The sequence below is a fragment of the Mastigoproctus giganteus genome, chromosome 2 (genome assembly GCF_048544385.1).
Source record: "Mastigoproctus giganteus isolate SK-2022 chromosome 2, ASM4854438v1, whole genome shotgun sequence".
Classification (NCBI taxonomy): Eukaryota; Metazoa; Arthropoda; class Arachnida; order Uropygi; family Thelyphonidae; genus Mastigoproctus; species Mastigoproctus giganteus.
The window spans coordinates 39,262,561-39,283,272 of record NC_143576.1 but is presented as its reverse complement, the minus strand read 5'-3'; the positions used below and the strand labels follow the sequence as shown (position 1 = coordinate 39,283,272).

At 37.8% G+C, this 20,712-nt stretch overlaps 1 protein-coding gene across 2 annotated transcripts in view; it reads left to right on the top strand.

Annotated features, from left to right (window-relative positions):
• The window catches only part of ATP8A (ATPase phospholipid transporting 8A1), a 1,160,338-nt gene that overhangs the window by 988,504 nt on the left and 151,122 nt on the right, over positions 1–20,712 (top strand). For both annotated transcript variants that reach the window (XM_090368461.1, XM_090368462.1), the window contains one exon: positions 12,159–12,260. In XM_090368461.1, the coding sequence (XP_090224587.1) occupies positions 12,159–12,260 (102 nt within the window). The remainder of the gene's footprint in view (positions 1–12,158; positions 12,261–20,712) is intronic.

Here is a 20,712-nt window from a genome sequence, read left to right as displayed (position 1 = left end):
CAATGCTAGGAGTTTAGTAAATAAATTTGATGAATTTGAGGTATTGCTCAAAACATCAAAGGCAGATATTGTTGGGATATCAGAGACGTGGTGTCACACAGATATAAGGAATGCAGAACTGGAATTTGGGGAGTACGTCTACAGAAAGGATAGACTGGATAGGAAGGGAGAAGGGAGAAAGGCTTTTGATACTGTTGCACATGGAAGACTGCTGCACAAATTGGAGCAGTGAGACATTGGAGGCAAATTGGTGCTGTGGATAAAGGGGTGGCTGAGGGGGAGAAGACAGAGAGTGGTAATCAATGGACACTGCTCGTCGTGGACTAATGTTATTAGTGGAGTCCATAAGAAATACATAAAATCCAAGGAAGTGAAGCCAGTGGACAACGCTGGACAGTACAGTGTTCGAGTCAGTTTGGTGTGACATAAGCATTGGGAGATCAAAATTGAGAGTAGAAGTGTGCTATAGGCCTAATGACTCTGATGAGTATAATAAGAAACTGTACAGGGAAATAGAGTGGGCCAGTAAATCAGAGAGTCTTATAATGGAAGATTTTAATTTCCCAGATATTGACAGGAATTTGGGGGCTGGTCATTCACACACTAGCAAGGCTTTTGTGGATTTATTGGATGATTGTTTTCTACATCAGCATGTTCGGGAGGCAACTAGAGGGAGGAATACTCTTGGTTTGATTATCAGCAGTGATTCTTCATGCATTAAGAATCTGCAGATAAATGAACCACTGGGTGGCAGTGATCACAGTGCGCTGAAGTGGGATTTACTCAAAGAGGTAACTACCATTAGAGGTAAAGGGAAGGGTTATTGCTTTCGTAAAGGCGACTACGATGGACTGAGACAGTATTTAAATTCTATACAGTGGGACCAACTGATGATGTTACCAACAGCAAATACAAAATGGGAAGCATTCAAAGAACTTATCTTGGAAGCTACTAGGCTTTACATACCAACTAAGAAATATTGTTCAAGGTTTAAGCCTAAATGGATGTCAGATGAACTAATGAGGCATATGGCAGAGAAGAAACATGCATGGGATACATACAAATTAACACATGACACAGAAGCCTATGATAGATACAAGTTGATCTGTAACCAAGTTACAAAGGAGGTTAGGCAGGCGAAGACAGATTACGAGAAATCTTTGGCAAGGGATGCAAAGAAAAACAGCAAAGAGTTCTTTACTTATGTAAACTCTAGAAGGAAGGGGATGAATCAGATTGGTCCACTTGATATCGATGGGTCAACTGTTGATGATCCTGCTCAGGTAGCTAACAAACTAAATGAATATTTTGCATCGACATTCACACATGAGGAGTTATTTAGCGAGGGGAATGTCAGAGGTGTATTCAATTCTATCAGTAAGCTAGAGAATCTTGTAATAACTGAGAGTAAAGTGGAGGAGAAATTGTTGAAGATAAACACAAAAAAGGCACCCGGGGTGGATGGGATCTATCCAGTTATATTAAAGGAGGCAGCAGGGGAAGTAAGCAAACCCTTAGCCATAATTATGAGAGCTTCCTTGGACTCAGGGGAGGTACCCACAGACTGGAGATGTGCAAATGTGACCCCAATTCACAAAGGAGGATCAATGGCTAACACAAGTAATTATAGACCTGTGAGTTTAACTTCTGTTCCAGGAAAATAAATGGAGGCACTAATTAAAGAAACACTGCAGGATCATTTAGACAAGACTTCAATTATAGCTCGGACACAGCATGGTTTTGTTAAGGGGAAGTCTTGCCTGACCAATTTGATTGGATACTATGATGCAGTCACAAAGGAACTGGATGCAAGAAATAACTTTGATATTATATACTTGGATCTTAGAAAGGCTTTTGATACTGTTGCACATGGAAGACTGCTGCACAAATTGGAGCAGTGAGACATTGGAGGCAAATTGGTGCTATGGATAAAGGGGTGGCTGAGGGGGAGAAGACAGAGAATGGTAATCAATGGATTAGTGGAGGCCCTCAGGGTTCAGTATTGGGTCCTTTATTGTTCTCTGTATTTATAAATGATATTGATGATGGTATATCAAGCTTAATATCCAAGTTTGCAGACGATACGAAGGTTGGCAGGGTTGTCAAGGACACTACTGACACTATGCTGCTGCAACAGGATCTGGAAAGGTTGAGCAGGTGGGCTGAGAGGTGGCAAATGAAGTTTAACATTGACAAATGTAAAGTACTGCACATGGGAAACAGCAACCCCAGAGCAACGTATCAGCTCTGTGGTACTACACTGACAGTGGTAGAGAATGAAAGGGACCTGGGGGTGGTTGTGCAGGCAGATATGAAGTTCTCTGAGCAGTGCAGACGGGCTGCAAGAGTAGCTCATGGTGTATTGTCAATGATATATAGGAATTTTTCTAGCAGCGATAAGGAGGTGATTATTCCCTTGTATAAGGCAATGGTCAGGCCACACCTAGAGTACTGTATACAGGTCTGGAGGCCTCATTTCAAGAAGGATGTAGAGCTGCTGGAATGAGTATAGAGAAGGGCATCAAGATTAGTGAATGGAACAAAGGGGTGCTCTTACGAAGAAAGGCTTAAGTTTTGCAAATTACAGTGTCTGGAGACTAGGCACCAGCGAGGTGATCTGATAGAGGTGTATAAAGCCTTGAATGGTTTGAGCATGCTCAATGCTGATGGGATTCTTCCTCTCGCTCAGAATAATCACTTGAGAGGGCATAAATTCAAATTGAGTAAAGACAGATGTAGGACAGACGTGCGGAAATTTGCCTTTGGCCAGTGGGTGGTTGGTTGGTGGAACAGACTTCCATCCCTTGTCGTGGAAGTTGATAGCTTAAATAAGTTTAAGGCTCAGCTGGACAGGTATTTCGAACGAACAGAGGGGTGAAGTGGCAGTGGTTTTTTTGTTTTTTTTTTCGGCTGATGCTGCATAAGCTTGCTTTCTTGCATCAAATGCCTCTACTAATGCTAATGCTAAAAGATATATATCAGAACAATAGCAATATCCCAATCTACATAAATGACCACTTAACAGCCCACCTCAAGCAATTGTTTTGGGAAACAAAACAATTAATAAGAACTCACAGTTACAAATTTTTATGGTTAAAACATGGCAAAATTTATGTGAAGAAGAATGAATCTTCAAGAGCCATTAGAATTCAGAGTTCAAAGGATTTGCAGTTTATAAAATAGACTCTTTTATTGTGAATAATTGAAATTTCCAGAAATCTAGATTTAAGGTAAAATTAAGACATCAGGTATTTAAGGAATCACAGATTTTCAATTCACCTTTACATTTTATGAATAATCAAAATATTCAAGCTCTTATAATTGATAAAAAACAATTCTTTATGGTAGCTCTAAATATCAGGTCACTAAGAAAAAATTGGTTTAACTTCTTGCAATATATAAATGCAATGAAAGAATATATCTCATGTATAGTTTTAACAGAAGTTAACATAAAAATTGATGAAATTTCCAATTATAACATACAAGATTATGATAAGGTCTATATATTGAGAGAGTTGAGAAGGGGTGGAAGAATAATAATATACTATAGAACATGCTTTAGGGCAATACAGGTTTACCACTTAACTCAGTCTTGTGAAAACTGCTGTGTCAAATTATTAGGAGAAGACCCAGAAAACACATTCATGATTTGTGCTTTTTACAGGCCACCATCAGATTAAATAAACAGCTTCCTAATTGAATTAGAAAACATTATTTTGCAATGGGATGACATACAAACAGATAAGACCGTACTAGTAGGAGATTTTAATATTAATTTACTAACCAATGGAACTGATAATGCGATACTCAGATACTCTGCAATCTTAAACAATTATGGATTTGAACATACCTTATTTGGAATAACTAGGCAACAAAGGATGGAGAGTAATAGAACAGTCAACTCTTGTTTGGACCACCTAATTACAAATATCAAGTTGAAGTATGCTAATTCCTACATACTATTAAATCAACTTTCAGATCACAGAACATGTATACTAATAGTAGATATGTATTCAAAACAACATCCATATGAAGATATAAAATTAACAAATGCTATGAAGAAAAATTATTTATCAACAGGTAAACTGAAACAGAACATAGAAAACATGTTAACACAAAATCAAGCATCTTACACAACAAATGTAAATGTTTTTTTAAATAAGATAATACAAATTATAAACAATTTGAGGTTTAATACCGAGAGAAAAGTTAATCACACAGCCAACAACACAAACGCTGCGAGTAGCAGGATTAAGCTTAGGAAACCTTGGATGACTAAAGAAATAGAAGAACTAATGGTACAAAGGGATAAATATTTCAGGCAGTATAGAAATTGTCCATCAAAGAAAGAACATTATCACAATTATAAAGCACTCAGAAATAAAGTGACAGGTATGATAAAAAAGCAAAAAAACACTTTTTACAATCATCTTTTCATGGATAAGCAGATAACACAAAAGGATAAATGGAGCATTATAAATAACATGTTAAGTAAAAGGAAGAAAAAGTCAAGGGGAAACCAAATTAAAACACTAGTAGAACAGATTTCTGGTGCAAACAAACAATATGAGGCTGCAAATAGGTTTGCCAAAGCTGTATTAGATCTCAACAGATATTTAATACATTATTGCCAAGATTCCTTTATTCAACAAGATAGGCTTCCTCAGATAATGAACTCTTGTGTAGTCTTAGCTCCACATTATACTGAGATTCTTAAAATTATAGAACAATTAAAGAACAAGAAATCTTATGGACTGGACTGTATTACAGTAACTTAGGTAAAGAGAAACAAAGAACAGTTCTCTGCTCTCTTGGTAGAGCTAATAGCACGATGTTAGAGTCAGGAAGCTATCCTACAAATTCACTCTCATTTAAGGTAATTCCTATATATAAAAAGGGACCACCTGATGACTTTTGCAATTACAGACCAATAACGATACAGTCAATTTTAAATAAGATAATAGAAAATTATATATTTTCCCATATAAGCAAATATTTACATCAATGTGGACTGTTATAACAACTCTATTCTCATATCAGAAGGGCAAGAGCACACAGACATTATTAGAGAACTTAGTAGACTCCTTAAACTTACATTTAAACAACAGTTACTTTATATTGATTTTATTTATAGATTTGACCAAAGCATATGACCTAATTGATATCCCAATATTACAACAGAAATTACTGAAATAGGTATAAGGGGAAGACTCAATCAACTCCTAGCAAATTATTTAACCAAGAGAAAAATAACAGTAGAAGTAGAAAATACAAAGGGAAAATCTTATAATGTAAAGAGAGGAGTACCTCAGGGCACTCATGCTGGGCCAATCATGTTCGACCTCTATATAAATGACATATTCGAAGTAATTAAGAACTCCTTTATAAAAATTTATGCAGATGATATAATCTTATATACAATAGGAAAGAACCTAACAAAAATGGAGAATGATTTACAACAGGATGCAATACATTTACAAACTTGGTTGCACGATAATAAATTAGCACTCAGCTTTGAAAAAACAAAATTTTTGGTAATAAGACCTCCTCATCAAACCTTGAACATTCAACCCTCTATCAAATTGCGCCTACATGATCAGAATTTCAAGAATTGCAAATGTCTAACTGTGGAAGAAGTTTCAAATCATTGTTACCTTGGGTTATGGATTGACTACAGTCTAAGTTGGGTAATGCATATAACAGTACTTGTACAAAAAAATGAGATTTTATGTGTACTTTTTTCTACTACATTAAGAATAAGTTAAATCTTAGAACAAAAGTTACCTTATTTTATGCATTAGTGGACTCCCAACTCAATTATTTAGTAAATATATGGGCACGAGTAAATAAAACAGAAATAAGGGCAATAAACAACTTAATGAATAGGATTCTGAAACTTTTAATGTGGACAAACTCTTGGAATGACCTGAACAAGAGAAGGCAACTTTTGTTGAAACATAAAATACTGTATCCAGTTCAAAAACTGAAATTAAATCTATTCTTAAAAAATCTTAACACTATTTTTGAAGAGTCGAATCTGCAAAGAAATGTCTCACAAAATTTAAGGAACCCAAAAGCAATTACTTTGCCTCACCTTAGGATACTAAATAGATTTGGAGATAGGCACACAATGAATATAATAAACAACTTGTTGGCTAGCATTGATTTCAGGCTCAGGAGAAATTACCCCATCTCCAAATTAAAATTCCTAATAAGAAAATTCTTGATACTCAATGACACAGTAGATTAGAATTGATATGCAGATAAACTACTACCTCTGTTTACAGTGTGGAATATACTATGTGTAGTGACTTCATAGTCTTTTCTGTAAGATAATAAATTTGTACCAAACTATTGTAAAGGAAGAATTACAACTTGTCAAGAAATTTACTTTTCTTAACAAGTTCATTTATTGTAAACGAATTCCCTTGATAAATAAAATTGTATTATTACCAGCCACATAGTACAAGGAACCCAGAGGCTCACGTTGCACCAGCTAAAAAAAATCTCCAAGCCACCCAGAGAGAGAGAGAGAGAGAGAGTCAGAAGTGGAAGGGAACCATCAAGAAAGAGAAGAACAATGACATCCAGCTCAGGACCCCGGGCATGCCAAGCCCACACTCACCAGATGTGAGCCCTGGGGTTATTTTACATGTTTATTGGTGTTCTGCATATTTGGGCTGTATAACCAAAAACTCAACTAATTTTCTAACAAATTCTTTATTATCAGGAAAACGGAAATATGCTGTGAAAAAAGGATAGATGTAAAAGGACCAGAGTATATCTGCTGGGGCAATGTTAATGACGTTTTTTTGTTTGTTTGTTTTTTTTTTGTTTTAGCATTAGTAGAGGCACATGTTGCAAGAAAGCAAGCCAAACCAAAAAAAAAAAAAATCTCCCATTTCACCCCTCCATTCATTCCAAATACCTGTCCAGCCCAGCCTTAAATTTATTTAGGCTATCAACTTCCACAACAAAAGATGGAAGTCTGTTCTAACAACCAACTACCCACTGGCTAAAGGCAAGCTTCTGCACATCTATCCTACATCTGTCTTTCCTCAATTTGAATTTTTCCCCCTCAGGTGATTATTCTGAGCAAGAGGAGGAATCCCATCAGCATTGAGCATGCTTAAACCATTCAAGACTTTATACACCTGAATAAGATCACCTCACAGGTGCCTAGTATCCAGACACTGTAATTTGCAAAACTTAAGCCTTTCTTCGTAAGAGCAACCCTTTGTTCCATTCACTAATCTTGTTGCCCTTCTCTGTACTCATTCCAACAGTTCTACATCCTTCTTAAAATGTGGCCTGACCATTGCCTTATGCAAGGGAATAATAACCTCCTTATCCCTGCTAGAAAAATTCCTATATATCATTGACAAGACACCATGAGCTACTCTTGCAGACCATCTGCACTGCTCAGAAAACTTCATATCTGCCTGCACAATTATCCCCAGGTCCTTTTCATTCTCTACCACTGTCAGAATAGTACCACAGAGTTCATACATCACTCTGGGGTTACTGCTTCCAATATGTAGTACTTTACATTTGTCAATGTTAAACTTCATTTGCCACTTCTCAGCCCATCTGCTCAGCTTTTCGATATCCTGTTGCAGCAGCGTACTGTCATTAGTGTCCTTAACAACCCTGCCAGCCTTTGTATTGTCTGCAAACTTGGACATTAAGCTTGCTATACCATCATCAGTATCATTTATAAATACAGAAAACAACAATGGACCCAACACTGAACCCTGAGGGACTCCACTAATAACATTAGTCCACGATGAGCAGTGACCATTGATTATCACTCTCTGTCTTCTCCCACTCAACCATCCCTTTATCCCTAGCAGCAATTTGCCTCCACTGCTACACTGCTCCAATTTGTTCAGCAGTCTTTTATGTGCAACAGTATCAGAAGCCTTTCTAAGATTCAAATATATATCAAAGTTATTCCCTGCATCCAGTTCCTTTGTGACCACATCATAGTATCCAATCAAACTGGTCAGACAAGACTTTCCCTTAACAAAACCATGCTGTGTTCGAGCTATAACTGAAATCTTGTCTAGATCATCCTGCAGTGCTTCTTTTACCAGTGCCTTCATTAATTTTCCTGGTACAGAAGTTAAACTAACAGGTTTATAATTGCTTGTGTCGCCCTTTGATCCTCCTTTGTGAATTGGGGTTACATTTGCACATCTCCAGTCCATGGGTACCTCCCCTGAGTCCAAAGAAGCTCTCATAATTATGGCTAAGGGTTTGCTTACTTCCTTTGTTGCCTCCTTTAATGTAACTGGATAGATCCCATCTATCCTGGGTGCCATTTTTATGTTTATCTTCAACAATTTCTCCTCCACTTTTCTCTCAGTTATCCTCAACTCTCTCTTTGTTGATGTAGAACATTTTTGCTGTATATGACCACATGTTATTACACAAATTTCCATTGAATAAATGTTCTTCTAAAAACTGAGGTAGCGCAAATTTCATCATCTGACAGTGCATCATTTCCAGATTTGAAATTTTTTGTGGACAATAAATGAAGCAGTAGATTTTTGTAGAATTGTGTCAGTTTGCCAGATACTGTTATTAAAGAAAAAAGAACTGATACACAGTGTTCCTTGCCTGAGGAACTGAAAAGTGCACAAAGAAGTTTTAAATGTATTAGAATATCTTAAGTCATGCTTGACATTTTAAATTTCATATAATAAGCTGAGTGTAAGGGATATTCACTTAGGTAAGAAGAACAGAAGCTGAATTTAGATCTTTTCTTTCTGGTGAAGACTTGAAAATACTCATGACTGCCAAGCATAAACAGCATTGACTCAGCATTTGTGAAGAGAGCAGAGTTTTCATTGTTGTTTTTTTTTTGAAGTAATTATAATCATTTTATATCTAACAGAAAAATTGAAACACAAATCCAAAGACAGATATATCATAGATAAATTTTTGTTTGTAAGCCTACTCTACTAGTAAATAATCCTATGACTGAATTTTAATTTCTGGTGCAATGTAACTTCAGAAAACCTCTTGCCACTCTTTCTGAAAAATATCCTGTTTTCCTCCTTTTAAACTCCTACTTGTTGCAGAAAAGTTTTTTTTTTTTTTTTGCATATTTTGGCCAAAAAATATTTTCCTCCTGCTCACAATTATTTACCCAATCTCCAGCTTTTCAACTGTAAAAATTTGATACATATGCTACATAACTACCACAAGGTACTGCACATGGGTAGCAGTAACCCCAGAGTAACTTATGAATTGTGTAGTACATGTAATCTTACATAGTAGAGAATGAAAACGACTTGTGCAGTCAGATACAAAATTCTCTGAGCAGTATAGATATGCTTCCAGGACAGCTCATGGGGTTTTGTCAATGACATACAGAAACTTTGCTAGCAAGGATAAGGAGGTGATTATGCCTTTGTATAAAGCCATGGTTAGGCCACATCTTATACAAGTCTGGAGGCCTCACTTCAGGAAGAATATAGATCTGGAATGCATACAGAGAAGGGCAATCAAATTGGTGAAGAGAACAAAAGGGTGCTCTTACCTAGAAAGACTTCAGTTCTACAAATTGCATCATCTCGAGACTCGGCACCTGCAGGGTGATTTGATTGAGGTGTTTAAAGCCTTGAATGGATTGAGTAAGCTGAATGTTGTAAGAAGAATACCACTTACAACAAGTGGTATTCTTCCCCTTGCTTAAGACTACATGCATGAGGGAGCATAAATTCAAGTTGAGGAAGGATGGTTGCAGGACAGATGTGCTGAACTTTGCTTTCAGCCAGCAGGTAGTTGATTGTTGAAACAGGCTTCCATCTGTTGTTGTGGGAGTGGATGGGTTCAATAAATTCAAGGAAGAACTAGACAAATTCGTGGAGGAGTTCAGATGGGTGAACTGTTTTTTTGATGCTATATTAGCTTGCTTTCTTGCATCATTTGCCTTTACTACTACTAATTAGCTTCTAAGCAGGCTGGAAGTTCCTTGGGCAGGTTTTTGCCCATCTTATAAAATAACTTTCCATGCAAATATGAATGGTCTGATCGAGCAGTAACCCTGACTACCCTTTAGCGACATGAAAAGTAAGCCAGCTGGAAAAAGTTATTTGTAAGTAGTGGCTGTGGATTCAGCTACCATCAAAAGTACTTGTGTATGAAAACTGGCCCTCAAGTAATAATATAATTTGCATAACAATATTAAATTAGGTAGGAAAGGAATGGTCTATACTAGCCCAACTGCACGGGAGCAGCAGATCAGTATAGATAACGTCAAGCAGATGGCTGATCTATACTATAATATATACTATAATATATTTCACTAGACTAGTGAAACTACTATAAGTGAAACTTATAGTAGTTTCACTAGTCTCAAATTTTATTTGGTATTTATCCATTTCTAATCAAATGAAGAATAGCGGTAGAAAAATTAATTTTTTTGGCCAAAACTGAAATTAATTCAGTTTGTTCATTACCACAGTCTTTATATACTATTAAGAAACTATCCATAATTTATTCTCTCTTACTTCTTCCAACCCAGAAACTTTTCTGAGACATAGTAATAATGAGAAGAAGAAGAATCTTTATTGCAACGCTTAGAATGATAATTTACATAATAGTAGTTGCAACAGCCCATCATGGCACAGTGGCCAGGGGTTAACAATGTACTACAGAGACGTTATTGCCTCAAAAGCCAAAATACATAAATAAATAATAGAATGATAAATAAGTGAAATCAAGCACAGGAAAATGGAGAAATGACTTGAGTATACTACATACATAGAACATTAAGTGAGTGTTACATCCATTTGTTTCAAAATACATACTGTAAGGATATACATTGAAGTGCATAAATATGTACATAGTTGTTTGGGTTAAGAATATACATTGCCCAAGACTCAAATTATAATAGTAGGAGCCTTGGCCACCCCACTAAGTATTCGTTTCCTATATTGTCGATCTTGACAGAACTTGTTAAAGTCGACATCAAAGTCCTGGACTCGAGATAGCATCTGCTGAGGAAGAAACCGGTCCAACAGATGAAGGCATTTTTACAGAAGGCATAACCGGGGGATTGCTCGTAGACATGCCGGTGGGATCCTCCATGCACAGTTTTCCCAGAAGGAGGGGGAGAAGATGAGACTGGTCATGAGTTTGACTGTTGTGACGAGCCTCCTTTCATTAATGAGCGACATGAGCCTTGTGATGTTAAGTGCATTGGCCATATTGGTGGTCCGGAGCTGGGGAGGCAGGCTAAGTTTGTGGCACGCCCACTTGAGAAGCCAGTACTCCGATGAGAAAACTGGTTTGATGGTAGAGGGAGATGCAGATGCCCAAATCTCTGCAGCATAGAAAAGTGGCAGATACACTGTTGTTGAAATGTATCTCACCATGGTGGATTTGTCTGTTGCATGGTGCAGATGTTGCTTACATATCCTTCTCAATCTGGTGCCGACCGGGCTAGCCGAGTGGGTAAAGTACCTGCCCGGCAACCCAAAGGTCGCGGGTTCGATTCCCGCCTCGGGCTTGGATCAAAGTACTGCAAAAACCTTGGGAGGTGCAATATGGCCACAGAAGCCGATGCGCCAACAACTACCAAATAAAAAATAAAATAATAAATAATAAACCTTCTCAATCTGGCAGCTTTTGTGAGGAGTACATCTACATGCTGGCTGAAAAGAATATTTTAAGAAGTGGTATACATATCCATCTGTGGACTAAACTATTTTGGGGGGGGGGAGAATGCATGGGAACTACCTCTCATGTAAACCTGCATAGTTCCATGCATCTGACATGATTGAATGGTCACCAAACATTAATAGAAGTTTTGTGATGTATTTTAATATGTATTGTTTCAGAGATCAGTAATTTACAATAGTGAAGCTGGACAATCCAATATAGAAATTTAGTCAGATTTGAACCCTTGAATACTGGGTGAGCTCAGATGCCCCGGAATGGCTGGCATTATCAGAATTTTATGGTTGTTGGTTTTCTCTCCTGTAGGACAGAACAAATAACCATAAACAAATTCATTTATCAAAATACAGTGACATTTTTCTTTCTGTGTGTCAGTTTTCAAAAAAATGTAATTTCAGCATGTGCCATAGTGCACCGAATTAGAATGTGTAATATATATGCACTTACATTTGTGTCTTTTTTTTTAGCATACGAAGAACAGTATTTAAAGACCTAGCAGAAGCTGTCAGGGAAAGTGAAATAGCTAATTCAGATCCAGCAACAGTTATTTTACATGCTACAAAACAAAGGTAATATTCATTTGCTACTCTTATAATTATATAAAGATAATGTTGCAGCATACTGTAATAAAAAAATAAAAATACAATCAATGAAAATGTATGCTAATTTATATCTTTTGAATAAAATAAAAATATGAAATTCCCTGTCATTAAAAGCAAGGATGTGTTTTTTTCTAAATACAGCAGGACACTGATAATCGTAGGTTTCCATTCACAGATTTTTATTATTCACAGAAGAACTTTTGAGTCACACCTTGCCTGTTATGAGCAAGATGACTTATGGACACTAGCAGAGACTGACTTTCCCCAACTGGGTAACATCTTATTATGAGTTATAGATAAATCTGTATATTAGTTCAGTTCAGTAGATCACATAACTGGGTACTGTTTATTGTATGAACCTTTTTAATTATTTTGAAATACATAAAATCATTTGTTTTATTATATACTACAGTATACATAATTAATGCTTTAATTTATTTTACTTATGACCTGTACATACTACAAAAAAGTTGTCATGATTGGATGTACATACTAACCAATAAACAAAAATTTAAAACCATATTTATCAATAATTGTATAATTTAAAAATATTAAACAATAATACTAAATAATAAATACAACTGATCAATTTAAACCTACATTTTAATAAAATATAAAGTATAATATTATGCCATACTTTCTCCAGCATGTCCTTCTTTATGGCTACTACTACTGTGATGATCTGTTGTCTTAATTCCTGAAGATCACGTAGAAGGATTAATCTATAGACAGTGTCCTTGACATAGAAAGAAGTCGCATTGGGTGAAGTCTGGAGACCTGCAGTGTGGAAGAGTTTCATTGATATAAAAGTGGACTTTGCAATGAAAATAAGACAGAATGTCATCTTGCTGGAAAGTCTAGTCATACAAGTCTCCCTCTAAATGTGGGAAAAGATAATCCCAGTAATCTTGTTTTCAATGAAGAAAAATAGGCTGGAGATCCTCCATTGTGAAATGGCGCAAACGATGTTCGCTTTTGGCAAATCCCATTCATGCCTTATAATATGATGCAGATTTTCAGTCCCTCACGATGTGCATATTATGGCAACTTACTTTACTGCTTAAGTGAAATGTCACTTCACCGCTGAAAATCAGGTGGGTTGCAAACTCATCATCTTCCATGTCAATTTGCATCTATATGACGAAATTGTATTGTTTACTTTGCCTTTGGGTTAAGGATTGTACTGACTGTAACATGTAATCTTACATGGATAATTGTTTGCATAGAACATGCCACACAGTTGTCTCGGATAGCTGTAACTCACGATTGCCTTCGTATATCAATTTCTGTGAATTTCTCTAGAAGGATTGTCAAATTGGTTCCAAATTCTCTTCTGGTAAATGAGATGACCAAATTCCATTTGGTCATCTTGTGTACCAGAAGTATTCCATTTCAACTGGAATATCCCCCGATATCCTATATTACTGTACTGTGTGGGCAAATAACCACTTCTAGGAGTTAAAGGTACACATAACAGCTATTACAAAGCAGCTGCCCAGTCTCGTGTCTTAGATTTATAAATGTCTAGCCTGTTCACCTTTTCAAGTGATGCTATACAATTTAAAAAGTTATAACTTAGGCAGAACCATGAATAATGGTATTTGTCTCTAAGTTGAACATAAGCCTAAGCTTTAATGCAATGTAATCTGTCTTGCTCCTCAGAGGAACTGAACCCCGTGTCTTCAGTCTGCCTTAGTCCCTTATATGGACTATAAACTCATTATATGAGGTACTAACCAATACCTGTCATATAATGGGTTTATAGTATTGCAGCAACAAAGTCATAATAAGCTCTTTCAAATAAAGAAAATGGCACAACACTCTAGTTCCCGGTTAACCAGGCAAGAAGAGGTTGTCCTTACAAGGATACACATTGAGCATGCTCTTCTCACCCACCTTCACTTGCTCACAGGTGAGGATCCTCCTCACTGTTCTCATTGTCCCTCCCTACTAATAGTGAAACACATCCTCCTTGGCTGTTCCCACAATCAAGCTGCTCGACTCGCAAATTTTAGTATGCTTCTAACCCAGCATAATTCGTTAGCACCGAGTCATATTCTCCGTGATGAAGTAAATCTGTCTAACTTATTTAGTTTTCTAAAGCAGATATATTTATATGAACATTTCTGACACATGACCAGGAAAAATTATTTCATTTGCATAAATACTGTGTCAAGCACAATTTCGCCTTGTGTCCTAGTTGCCCTTGTGTCAGAAAACCGCTGTTAAAACCTAAACCTAATCTTCAGTGTGAGCAGAATGGTCTCCATCGAAAACCAAAAGCATTTAAACCATACAAATTTTATTTTATTTCGTTTGTCTGCTGTGTTGAAATAGGCTTCTGATATAAAACAGTAATGAGAATCACTAAATGAATGCAATATCAGTCTACAGGGCCTCACCCCATCTCATAACAGAATAGTGATTCACTCATTATTCACTCACAAAGGTGGACTGGCCATAAGACTTACCAGAGAAACTCCACTGGGCTGGAGGCCAGTGTGATTTTGGCCATAAACACCATTATAAGGCTGCTACAAGTTTTTCCTGGTAAGAAATCTTGAACCAGTCCTCCTCTGCTCACTCACATATACATGTATGAAATTTCAGAAGTGAAGTTTGCATTTTTTTAACTCCTAAATAATGAGTTTTCTTTTAAAGGGTATCCCATACAAAGTACAAATCATATAATAGTCTTCTGTCACTTAATATAGAGAACTATCCTGTGTTGTAGGTTAAGTTTGTATGCATGTGCCTAGAAATAGTTCATTGTTAACCAACTTCAATCTTGGAAGGAATAATAAAAATACTATTAATGTGTTCATTAATGAAGTACATGGCGCCTCCGTAGCCAGGTGGGCAGGAGCAGCAGTGCATAGCACACGCTTCTTGATTAGACCGGTGTTCGAGCCCGTGCCCACCAAATATGGAGGAGGCGGAAAGGTCAGGGAATGACCACCGCATATCCCCGGAGCAATATGGCCTTAGTTGCTAATGCTCCTAAAAACCAAATAACAAACAAACAATGAAGTACATGAAATCTAGTAGTACACAAAACCTGTAATGCATTTATCGTATGCACAAGAGTCATATAGTTCTCAATCCTTCAGTTTTTTTTACTCAACAAAAATTTATTTTAAAAAGGTTGACAACTTCTTTACAGTGATACTTATCTTTCCTCCATTTGAATAACACAATTTCAAAACATTTTTGCTGCATCCACCTTATTTGCTGTATCAGGTGAATAAGGTGGACACAGCAAAGACTCAAGCACCAGTTTGGTTGCTGCTGCTACTTGATGTTTTCTCTTAATTGGGTTAATAGATCCACATAATACCTTCCAGTCACAGTTTTATCCTTTACAAGGAAACCACTGTGCAGTATTCCTGAATAATCCCAGAAGACTGTCAACAGAATCTTCCCAGCTGAGGCTTGCAATTTGAATTTGCTCACTCCTCAAATTTTTTCCATTCTTTAATTGATTGCAGACATCAGAATCACACCTGCCAAAAAAGAAACAGAATACGTTATATGGCTGAAATTTTGTAGAGATGCTACTATCTGTCTATTTGTACCTTTGTACCTAAATCTAGAGTATGTGTTTGACAATTTTTTTTAAATTTCCCCTTGTAGAAGTGAATACAAGTTATAGTTACTAATAAAATAAACATAAAATTAAAAGAAGCTTTCTGTCTGTGTGTGTGTATTAGTAAAAGTAAAAAAAAAGTAAAGTACAGCCATTATCAACCCACTGCAGGATGGAAGCCTCCTCAACAATTCATGCTGAGGGAAATGGACCATAATCTGCCACGCTGGTCCAGTGCGGGTTGGCAGATCGACTGTATTCAGCAGTCAGGGGCTTGAACCCCAGTCTACTCAAAGAGTGTGTGCTACTGCCTCCCGCTCCTGCCCACTCGGCTATGGACGGCTTCCATCTTATGGTTTGCCAACTGTTTTTTGTAATTGATTATCCAGTTTTCTCTCTGACCGCTCACTGAGGGTGATGGTAGATGGATCTCTGTCTTCTAACTTCTCCGCTAATGCCGATGTCCCCCCCCCCTCAGTTCTTTCCCCGACTCTTTTCCTCTTGTATATTAAAGACCTTCTTCCATTGATTGGAAATCCTATCCATAGTTTTGCCGATGATAGCACATTGCATTCCACTTTCCATTTTGAGAAACCTTGCTCTGCTCAATCAGCTTCGACATCTCGAAAATCTTCTACCAATTCCTTAAATGCTGATCTTTAGGTAATACTCCAGTTGGGCAAAGACCACTTAGTTTATTTCAACTCTTCTAAAACTCAGTCTTGTCTTATATCTCGCAAAAAATTATTCTTCTGCTGCTATGCTTATCTTTAGTGACACTCTGATTTCTAGACAAAATGATATATCTCTTTTGGGGATTACCCTGAATTCTAATCTCTCTCTCTCTCTCTCTCTCTTGGCACAAGCACATTACAAATATTGCTTCCTCTGCATCTAAAAAACTTGGTTTTCTCTTTCACTCTCTACATTACTTTTCTTCCAAACAGCTGCTCACTCTGTATAAATCGAAAATCCGCCCTACCATGGAATATTGTTCCCACATCTGAGGTGGTGCCCCCAAAACCTCTTTCTCAGGCTTCTTGATTCCATTCAGAAGAAGGCAGTTATGTTAATTAATGATTCATCTCTAACAGAGTCTCTCCACTTGCTGTCTCATAGACGTACCGTTTCTGCTGCATGCCTTTTCTACAGATACTTCCATGGGCACTGTTCTTCTGAATTGGCTTCAATAATTCCCGCTCTCTCTTTGAAAACAGGCCGAACACGTGCAGCCAACATCCATTTACTGTCCAACTTTTCATCTTTCTCGTTTATTCATTCAACTGCCGTTTTCTGGAACTACCTTCCTTCATACATATTTCCTGAAAATTACAGTCTACAGAAGTTCAAGTCCAATGTCAATAAATTTCTTCTTTCATCTTCTCAACCTCCAACCCAAGCACGGTACTAAGTACTATAGGTTCTAGTACCTCTCGTGTTTGGGGTTTACCTAAAAAAAAAAAAAAAACCCAACAGATGTTATGAAAGGTTTAAACAAAGCCATGTTGTCTGTGTACAGGAAATCAAACAAGAAGGTTTGGGTGACCACTGGACGTCTTTTTGGATTGGTACACCAACTATTTTTGCCCTACTGTTCTCAAATTCTGCAACAACAAAAATTTACCAGCCAAGGCTATTTTCTTTGGACAGTACCCCTGGACATCCTACAAATCTCGGTGAAGTCAGAACGCCTCTTAACATTAGCATTTAGCATTAGCATTAGTAGAGGCCGGCATTTGATGCAAGAAAGCAAGCTTATGCAGCATCAGCCAAAAAAAAAAAAAAAAAACCACTTCCACTTCACCCCTCTGTTCGTTCAAAATACCTGTCTAGCTGAGCCTTAAACTTATTTAGGCTATCAACCTCCACCACACGGGATGGAAGTCTGTTCCACCAACCAACCACCCGCTGGCTAAAGGCAAATTTCCGCACATCTATCCTACATCTGTCTTTCCTCAATTTGAATTTATGCCCTCTCAGGTGATTTTTCTGAGCTAGAGGAAGAATCCCATCAGCATTGAGCATGCTTAAACCATTCAAGGCTTTATACACCTCTATCAGATCACCTCGCTGGTGCCTAGTCTCCAGACACTGTAATTTGCAAAACTTAAGCCTTTTCTTCGTAAGAGCACCCCTTTGTTCCATTCACTAATCTTGTTGCCCTTCTCTGTACTCGTTCCAGCAGCTCTACATCCTTCTTGAAATGAGGCCTCCAGACCTGTATACAGTACTCTAGGTGTGGCCTGACCATCGCCTTATACAATGGAATAATCACCTCCTTATCCCTGCTGGAAAAATTCCTGTATATCATTGACAATACTCCATGAGCTACTCTTGCAGCCCGTCTGCACTGCTCAGAAAACTTCATATCTGCCTGCACAACCACCCCAAGTCCCTTTCATTCTCTACCACTGTCAGTGTTGTACCACAGAGTTGATACGTTGCTCTGGGGTTGCTGTTTCCCATGTGTAGTACTTTACATTTGTCAATGTTAAACTTCATTTGCCACCTCTCAGCCCATCTGCTCAACCTTTCCAGATCCTGTTGCAGTAGCATAGTGTCAGTAGTGTCCTTGACAACCCTGCCAACCTTTGTATCGTCTGCAAACTTGGACATTAAGCCCGATATACCATCATCAATATCATTTATAAATACAGAAAACAATAATGGACCCAACACTGAGCCCTGAGGGACTCCACTAATAACATCAGTCCACGATGAGCAGTGTCCATTGATTACCACTCTCTGTCTTCTCCCCCTCAACCACCCCTTTATCCATAGCAGCAATTTGCCTCCAATGTCACACTGCTCCAATTTGTGTAGCAGTCTTCCATGTGCAACAGTATCAAAAGCCTTTCTAAGATCCAAGTATATAATATCAAAGTTATTCCCTGCATCCAGTTCTTTTGTGACTGCATCATAGTATCCAATCAAGTTGGTCAGGCAAGACTTCCCCTTAACAAAGCCATGCTGTGTCTGAGCTATAACTGAAGTCTTGTCTAAATGATCCTGCAGTGCTTCTTTAACCAGTGCCTCCATTAATTTTTCTGGAACAGAAGTTAAGCTCACAGGTCTATAATTACTTGTGTCAGCCTTTGATCCTCTTTTGTGAATTGGCGTCACATTTGCACATTTCCAGTCTATGGGTACCTCCCCTGAGTCCAAGGAAGCTCTCATAATTATGGCTAAGGGTTTGCTTACTTCCTTTGCTGCCTCCTTTAATATAACTGGATAGATCCCATCCACCCCGGGTGCCTTTCTTGTGTTTATCTTCAACAGTTTCTCCTCCACTTTACTCCCAGTTATTTCAAGATTCTGTAGCTTACTGCTAGAGTTGAATACACCTCTGGCATTCCCCTCGCTGAATAACTCCTCATGTGTGAATGTCAATGCAAAATATTCATTTAGTTTGTTAGCTACCTGAGCAGGATCATCAACACTTGACCCATCAATATCAAGTGGACCAATCTGATTCATCCCCTTCCTTCTAGAGTTTACATAAGTAAAGAACTCTTTGCTGTTTTTCTTTGCATCCCTTGCCAAGGATTTCTCGTAATCTGCCTTCGCCTGCCTAACCTCCTTTGTAACTTGGTTGCATATCAACTTGTATCTATCATAGGCTTCTGTGTCATGTGTTAATTTGTATGTATCCCATACATTTTTCTTCTCTGCCATATGTCTCATTAGTTCATCTGACATCCATTTTGGCCTAAACCTTGAACAATATTTCTTAGTTGGTATGTAAAGCCTAGTAGCTTCCAAGATAAGTTCTTTGAATGCTTCCCATTTTGAATTTGCTGTTGGTAACATCATCAGTTGGTCCCACTTTATAGAATTTAAATACTGTCTCAGTCCATCGTAGTCGCCTTTACGGAAGCAATAACCCTTCCCTTTACCCCTAATGGTAGTTACCTCTTTGAGTAAATCCCACTTCAGCACACTGTGATCACTGCCACCTAGTGGTTCATTTATCTGCAGATTCTTAATGCATGAAGAATCACTGCTGATAATCAAATCAAGAGTATTACTCCCTCTAGTTGCCTCCCGAACATGCTGATGTAGAAAACAATCATCCAATAAATCCACAAAAGCCCTGCTAGTGTGTGAGTAATCAGCCCCCAAAATCCAGTCAGTATCTGGGAAATTAAAATCTCCCATTATAAGACACTCTGATTAACTGGCCCACTCTATTTCCCTGTACAGTTCCTTATTAGCATTAGCATTAGCATTAGCATTAGCAGAGGCATATGATGCAAGAAAGCAAGCTTATTCAGCATCAGCCAAAAAAAAAAAAAAAAAAAAACACCCACTCCCATTTCACCCCTCCGTTCGTTCGAAATACCTGTCCAGTTGAGCTTTAAATTTGTTTAGGCTATCAACTTCAACAACAAGTGATGGAAGTCGGTTCCACCAACCAACCACCCGCTGGCCAAAGGCAAATTTCCGCACATCTATCCGACATCCGTCCTTCCTCAATTTGAATTTATGCCCTCTGAGGTGATTATTCTGAGAAAGATGAAGAATCCCATTGGCATTGAGCATGCTCAAACCATTCAAAGCCTTATACACCTCTATCAGATCACCTCGCCGGTGCCTAGTCTCCAGACTCTGTAATTTGCAAAACTTAAGCCTTTCTTCGTAAGAGCAACCCTTTGTTCCATTTACTAATCTTGTTGCCCTTCTCTGTACCCGTTCCAGCAGCTCTACATCCTTCTTGAAATGAGGCCTCCAGACCTGTATACAGTACTCAAGATGTGGCCTTACCATTGCCTTATACAAGGGAATAATCACCTCCTTATCCCTGCTAGAAAAATTCCTGTATATCATTGACAA